Below are 8288 nucleotides of genomic sequence, written 5' to 3' on the forward strand. Positions count from 1 at the left end.
TCTCCGATGAAGGGATATAATAAATATCCTGAAAACAGCTGTAAGACCTATTTATAAATCTTCTAAAATATACACACCCTTGGTTTTTTATCTCATTACATAAAGTAAATCCTTATACATACATACATTATATATATATATATATACATATATCTGCTTATACCCTATTTGTAGGTTAACAAGGAAACCAATGGTTTCAGTCAAGAAATCTTCACAATTGTTCAAATGTACCACATGGAAGTGATGGTACCCATCTCCATTTTGGAGGAGAATACATGATATTAGTACATATAATTTTAACGTGGCACTGGCACAAGCGCTTTTATGTGGCACCAACATGAGTGCATTTTATGTGGTATTGGCACCTGTAAGCAAGGCTGTGGAGTCGAAACAAAAAACTTCAACTCTTCTACTATCAGCACCTCCGACTCCTCTATGTAATCAAGTGATTGTGGCCTATTTTACTAACTCTGATTCTGACTCCAGCTACCCCTTAATTGTTTCCAACTCCGACTCCACAGCCCTGCCAGTAAGACAAAGAACTTTCAGCTAGGAGAGTTAACCAGGAAGATAGTTTTTGTGTGTGGCAGAAGCGTAGGGGCAATAAACACTGAAGATGTACAGAAAACAGATTCTATCACATGCCAGGGGGAAAAACTAGAAGTAGTTAATAGCTTCTGCTTTCTAAGCGACCAAGTCTGTAGTGGGGTGGATGTGCTGAGAGTGAAGTGGCTAGAATACGAATAGGCTGGGCAAAGTTTAGGGAGCTCCGACCTCTGCTGGAAACCAAGGGCCTCTCACTCAGGACAAAAGGTAGACTGTATGATGCATGTGCGCAAACTGCCATGCTACATGGCAGTGAAACATGGGGTGTGACTGCTGAGGACAGGTGTTGGATTGAAAGAAATGAAGGTAGTATGATCTGCTGGATGTGTAATGTCAGTGTGCATACACAACAGAGTGTAAGCGCCCTGAGAGAAAAGTTGGGAATAAAAAGCATCAGATGTGGTGTGCAAGAGAGACGACTGCACTGGTATGGTCATGTATTACATATGAATGAGGATAGCTGTGCCGGGGAAGTGCCACACTAACTGCGGAAGGAACCCGTGGAAGAAGTAGATCCAGGAAGACACGGGATGAGGTGGTGAAGCATGACCTTTGAATGCTGGGCATCACAGAGACAATGACAAGAGACCGTGACCTTTGGAGATCTGCTGTGCTTGAGAAGACCCAGCAACTAAAGTGAGATTTCAGCCATGGCCGATGCCAGTATTGCATGTCCACCCCATTTAATAGTACCCTTGATGCATCAGACGATATGGTATGCTTGAGAAGACCTGTTGAGTCAAGTAAAATCAAAATCGCAGCTGTGGCCAGTGTTCCCTGACTGGCTCCCATTCCGGTGGCACGTAAAATGCATCATCCGAATGTGATCGATGCCTGTGCCCTGACAGGCTCCTGTACCAGTGGCATGTAAAAAGCACCATCCAAACATGGTCGATGCCAGGCCCACCTGACTAGCTCCTGCGCTGATGGCACTTAAAAAGCACCATCCAAACGTGGCCAATGTCAGTGCCCCCTGACCGGCTCCCATGCTGGTGGTATGTAAAAAGCACCATCTGTATGTGGCTGATGCCAGTGCCCCCTGACTTGCTCCCATGCCAGTGGCACGTAAAAAGCACCCACTACACTCTCGGAGTGGTTGGCAGTTCGAAAAGACTCGTCCACCACAGAAAAATAAGGTTCTAAAACCATTTTGTCTATGCTTATTCTGTCCGCACATCATCTCCCCAACCTCCTTTCCACTATCACTCCTCTGTAGATATTACACCACCCATTCTTTGTGCTACAAATGACCTTCTCTTCCTCATGGAACCACGTCCTTCCCTCATTAGCATCCCTCCCACACTATTTTCACTAGCCACCTCCTTCCTGTGCCTTCAGTTACCTCTACCTCTACATCATCCCTCAGCTTCCCCATCTATCATCCATAGACAACTTACATCTCTCCCACCTTACCCATTATTCATTTCCCATCAACTGCAGCACTTCCACCTTTGTTCATCACTCACTACATTTACTACTACTCCCATCGCTAACCATCTGTTACTCTCCCCTTACACTCTTATAAAAGCTGCCAACCATTCCTTCCTCCTCCTAATCCACTGTCTATAATTTCTCTTATGCTCACCCACCTGCTCCTTAAGGATTTACCTTGACATCCCCTCATTATCATCTTCATATTTACTCCCACCAACCCTTATATGTGAAGTGACACCTTTCTAGCAAGATACCTGCATTTGTCTATCATACCACCTCGCATAAAGCTACCTGCCCCTCCCAAATACTCCTCTCACACCTAGTTGAGGGGTTTTCTTCCTTTCAATGCTCTTCTCCAAGTTAACTTGGTGGCCTCACTAGTTTCAGTGGCAGAAAATAGGGCCCAGTACACACACACTGTGAGATGGCTGCCATTAGGAAAGGCATCCAACCATAGAAACCACACCAAAGGTGACAATGGAGCTCAACAAAGCCCTGAGGGTCACTGGAACCTGTCAAACCATCCAACTCATGCGAGCTTGGAAAACGGATATCAAATGTCAATATATATATGAAGGTGGTGAGCTGGCAGAAACGTTAGAATGCCAGGCGAAATGCTTAGCGGTATTTTGTCTGTTTATGTTCTGAGTTCAAATTCCACCGAGGTCGGCTTTGCCTTTCATCCTTTCGGGGTCTCTCTCTTTTACTCTTTTACTTGTTTCAGTCATTTGACTGCGGCCATGCTGGAGCACCGCTGATGCTATATTTCTGGTAAGACAGCTGCAGGAGAAATACCTAGCCAAACATAAACCTCTGTACCTGGCTTTCGTTGACATGGAGAAAGCCTTTGACAGGGTCCCCCAATCCCTTTAATATCTGCTTTCCATGCTGGCATGGGATCAATGGTTTAAAATGATCTGGCAAGCCCCAGGTACAAAAAAAGAACTCCAATGTTAGCTTTGACACCTTTTCTACAGTTGGATGCCCTTCCTAATGCCAGCCATCACAAAATATGTACAGGATGCTTTTATTTATACCACCAGCAGTTGTGAGCTCACCAAGTAGGTTGAAGACAGAAAAAGAACAGGGAAAGGAAAAAACCCATCCATCCAGGGGAAGTATTAAGGAGGGGAAAGTGGCTTTATGCCAGGTGCTGAGAGGCTAAAATAGGATAGGGGGAGAAGCACAGGTGTCTTGCCATGGAAGAGGAGATACATGGTTACCCAACACTATATAAGGATGAGTAGTAGTAGCAGGAGAGAAGATAAAGATGGTAGTGATGGGGTACCTAAAGGAAGTGGGGAAGGGGTGGTTTCATAAGAGTTTGAGGGAAGAAATATGAATAGAGACAAATGTATTGAGTGATGAACAAGAGTGGAGTGCAGTTGATGGGAGATATCAGTATGTGTGCATGTATGCACTCTTGTGGTGACATAGCAAGAATTATTGTAAATGAATGTCAATCATTTCCAATGTTCTGTGAAAACATGTCTGGCCATGGCAAAATATTACCTTTCTGGAAAAAAGGGGAAGGGTGGTGGCAGAAAGGACAGCCAGCCTTAAAAAAAACCTGCCTCAATAAATAGAAGCAAATACACACACACATATAGAAAATAGAAACACATACACACACACACACATAGAGAAAATTGAAGCAAATACACACACACATAGACAATAGAAACACACACACACACATCATCATCATCATCGTTTAATGTCCGCTTTCCATGCTAGCATGGGTTGGACGATTTGACTGAGGACTGATGAACCAGATGGCTGCACCAGGCTCCAATCTGATCTGACAGAGTTTCTACAGCTGGATGCCCTTCCTAACGCCAACCACTCCGAGAGTGTAGTGGGTGCTTTTACATGCCACAAAGTATATTGTGTAACCCCCACCACCACTTTCCTACAACACTACCCAGTGCACTAACCTCTCATTAAGCATATTGTGTAACCACTTCCTCAAACTGCACATCAATGTTACAAGAGATATTAGAGAAGTAGGAACTGAAATCAACTCCCTAAGGGCTGTCATCTTCTAGATAATTCACAGCCAAGTTTTGTACTAATGACAACATAATATTCCATGCTATAAAATACCTAAACACACCACAGGCATAAGTGTGGCTGTGTGGTTTAGAAGCCTGCTTCCCAACTATGTTTACAGGTTCATGCCCACTGCATGGTACCCTGGGAAAACGTCTTCTACTATAGCTCTGGGCTGATGAAAGCCTTATGAATAGATTTGGTCGACAGAAACCGAAAGAAACCAGTCATATAGGTGTATGTGTCTCCTCTTCCTCCATCTCTTGACATCACATGACAATTGTAACTGAGTGTCACTGTCCAATAAGCGGTGTTATTCATTTCCAATATTCTGCAGAAACATGTCTGGCTTTGGGGGAAATATTAACTTGCTTGGAAATAGATGAGGGCAGACAACGGGAAGGGAAGCTGGCCATAGAAAATCTGACTCATGCAAGCATGGAAAAGTGAAAGTTATGATGATGATAATAACCACAGGATCCTTGAGTGCCTTTGACAGAGTTCACTCAGTGTCAATCACTAGAATTGGATGGAGTCTTGCAGATACATTGACCTTCAGATTAGACTTCCTCAACTACCTTACTCTCACCTATCAGATGGGGCTGGGTTGAAAAGGTCATAACACTGACCCTTTTGCCATGACTAACATAAAATGAGAATGAACCAAAGTAGTCAATCAAGATTCTAGAAATAGCAACCAAATCTCCTTCATAGCACATTACTACAATTAACAAGGAAAAAAAAAACGACCCAATGAAGAAGCCTGTATGTAGTCGTTCTCCTGCTAGAAATAACAGCCAAATCTCCCTGGAATTACATTTAACATGCCTTTAAAAGGAAGACATTGAATAACGTAAGCTTAAAAAGAAAGAAAAAAGGGGGGGATGATCACAAGTCTGCCTGTTCAACGCTGACATGGAGCTTAACAACATCAGTTCTAATGATGATATCGTGTTACCCATTCTCCTCTTCAGTACGTTTATACAATGGCTGTCTCGTTACAACATGCTGTTGAAATAATATAATACACCATATATATTCTACGGTGTAAATTATTACAATAACACACAACTATGTCAGATAAGTTACACATCTCTATAACGTACCCTCAAGACGTTTATTATGCACACGTGTGTAATATAATATCAATAGAGAAGGCAAAAATGTGTAGTAAATTTGGGGCGATAAAGGAAGAAATGAAGCGAGGTTTCATTCCACATCTATCGCTCTGTAAACATATACACCCAGGCAAAATATCGTTGACCCTGGCTTTATATATATATATATATATATATCCAGTATGATAAAGAATGCATAATTATCGGCTGCCATTTTTTATATTTAATATATATTTCAATGACAACACAGATGACTCAGTGTGTATAGAAATATTTGTATATACAAGGACACAATCCACAGAAAAAAACACACAGATATACGTGTATATATACACATATATATTTACCATATATACTTATACACATTCATATATGTGTGTGTGTGTGTGTGTATATATATATATATATATATATATATATATATATATATAATGTGCGTATAAATGTATGCTTGTGTCTAAGTGTGAAATTTGATAATGTTTTTTAAAATATATTTTTAGTCTATGAGCTTCAACACGAGTATTATTTACTACAAAAAGGAGCAATGGACCTCGCTCTTTCCTCCCCCTTTTATGAGTAACATACAACATCCATTATACACACATACATATATTATTATTATTATTATATACAACAATTCGAACTGAACATTTGCCGTACTAACTGAGATCGTCGTTACAACCTGATCGAAAGAAGTTCCCGATACTCTCTCAAACACACAAATCCGACATAGTTGTAATTGGGCCCAAGTCTTCAACAAATATGGAGATGTGGCGTGGGCGCAACAGCAGGCTTGTTATCACTATAATCATCATTATTACTATAAGATATATATATATATATATCTTGCTAAGTTTACTAACAGAAAGGATTTCAAGCCAAAACCGAAAGCGGATCGCAGAAGGCATTGCCTAATATATGTTTTTTAGCCGCAGGTCAACCCTGATCAAGACATGATCAAAAGCATAACAACCATGAAGTTGTTTTTGTTTTTTCTTTCCCTTTTTTATTTAACAAGTTGGGATTTGACTGGAGGATGATTTAGCTGTTATTTCTAGTAGACAGATCGTATAGTTTTCCCCTGCTTGATATTTGTATATGTTGTAGTAGGGGTGATGACGATGTTCTGATGATACAGACAGTACACCGGACTATTCCATTCTCAGTACCCCGCAGATATGAGTTCAAATCCTGATACTCTATCCAGTACAAATTTAATCATAGAAGTACTACTAAAACAGAGGCGATTCCATTCGCTCGACAACACCACCCTTCCGCATACAAACTTCAGAGCAGTGACAAATAAAATGACTATTATTATTATTATCATTATTATTGGATGTCCGGGTAAATATCCGGTTACAGTCCTTCGTGATTCAGTGTCACGACACAGCACAATCCCTTGTCCTATGTCATTAAAACCCAAGCCTTTGGACCCAAAATGGCCATGATCAAACAGAATGACCAAACGACATAATCTACCCGGATCAACATTATCGGATGTGTCATCGTTTCCAAGGCAGTCGGGTGTGACTCGACAGAAGTTTGCCTACCTTTTCTAGCTAGTCATACGACCACGTAGTCTCAGTCAGAATGCTGAGACTAATTACATTATAGCTTTATTTCTACTTAAGCAGATCTGATTACAAATATCACCATAATCGACTTCCCCCTAAGCGCTCCACCCCATTCCGTGTATCAACGAATACCAGTAATTTATTGCGGTCGAAATCAATCGACCAACACCTACACGTTACATTCATAGTACTTGTTGTAGTGGACTTGCTTTCCATTCTCCTCTCTTCAGTCAGTATAAATTAAATACCAGTCAAATACTGAGTCCGTTTAATCCACTCACTCCTTCTTCTCCCCTCTTAATGATTCTGTTAGAAGCCATCACCATCATCATTTAGCCCCGTCAGCTCTGATGAAACAACCAAACCTTATATTTCAAAGGAGTTTCATCTAGAACGATTGTCGATTGGGATTACACTGTCCAAAGTGACTCTTTAAAGGCATTCATTTGAGAGACACTTGGCTGCTATTTCCAGCAGGTCAAGCAATCAGAAATTCCCTCGTTATTACGTGTCGAGGTCAACATCGCCTTTCATCCTTCCGAGGGCGATAAAATAATTACAAAACATAGTACCAGTCAAATACTGAGGTCGATCTAATCGATTATCCACCTCCCTACAAATATTTCGGGCCTTCTGCCTCCATCAGAAGCAATTATTATTATTATTATCAAAGCAATGGTGATCGAGTAAAATGTGTGGGTGTCTATTTACTTACCAGGTACAAGGTTAGAGGAAAGGCCAATAGAAACAACCATAGATAGAGGTGGAATATGTTGGAGAATGTACTCTGGTTGGCGTCATAGTACCAGCCTCCCGTGAACGAAGGCAATATTCCTTGTCGAAGGATGTCCAAAGTATGCGATCCCATCTCGACCACAACCTCCTACTTCTCTCTTTCTCTCTGTCTCTTGCAGTCTTCAACAACACACAATTGTCTGGTAGGGTATTTAGTTCACCACTCTGGTTCATAGCCGTTCTTCCAGGAGATCATCGAGACGAGAAACAACTGCTACAATCACAGCCGACACTTCGTCCTGACAGGACAGAACGGAAACCATCTTTCTCAGATGCAAATCTCGTAAGATCTCGTGAGACTGATCGTTGAGAGAAAGAGAAAGGCAAAGCGACAGAGGGGAGAGAAGAGAAAGAGAAAGGCAAAAGAGAGGGGAAGAAAAAAAAGAAAGGAAGAGCGAGAAAATAGGAGGAATAGAGAGAGAGAGAAAATAGATTAAGGAAAATATAGAGAGGAAAAGAGGAAGGTAAAAATAAAAACATAAAGAGAGTAAATGAAATATACAGAGAGGGAGAATGAAGTGAGAGAAAAAGAGAGTGAAGTAGTAGAGCGATTGGATGATGACGGAATTTACCGGATTTAGCCGAGTCTAATCGAATACAATTCGCGTCTTTCATATCATCACATTTCTCCTCTTTACGTTTTTCCTCTCTCAATTAGTCTTCGTCACCATCATTCCTATCATTATCAATTACTACTCCCTCGTCT

General features: G+C 41.2%; 1 protein-coding gene across 6 annotated transcripts in view; it reads right to left on the reverse strand.

Annotated features, from left to right (window-relative positions):
* Positions 1-7903, reverse strand: part of LOC106881599 (pecanex-like protein 1) — a 105495-nt gene extending 97592 nt beyond the window's left edge. For 4 of the 6 annotated variants that reach the window (XM_014932059.2, XM_014932061.2, XM_014932060.2 and 1 more), the window contains exon 1: positions 7503-7903. In XM_014932059.2, coding sequence (XP_014787545.1) covers positions 7503-7655 — 153 coding nt within the window. In that variant the 5' untranslated portion in view covers positions 7656-7903. The remainder of the gene's footprint in view (positions 1-7502) is intronic. The other 2 variants (XM_014932062.2, XM_052969091.1) reach the window with 2 other exon arrangements.
* Between the last annotated feature and the right edge of the window lie 385 nt (positions 7904-8288).

This window comes from Octopus bimaculoides, chromosome 6 (assembly GCF_001194135.2).
Source record: "Octopus bimaculoides isolate UCB-OBI-ISO-001 chromosome 6, ASM119413v2, whole genome shotgun sequence".
NCBI classification, from domain to species: domain Eukaryota; kingdom Metazoa; phylum Mollusca; class Cephalopoda; order Octopoda; family Octopodidae; genus Octopus; species Octopus bimaculoides.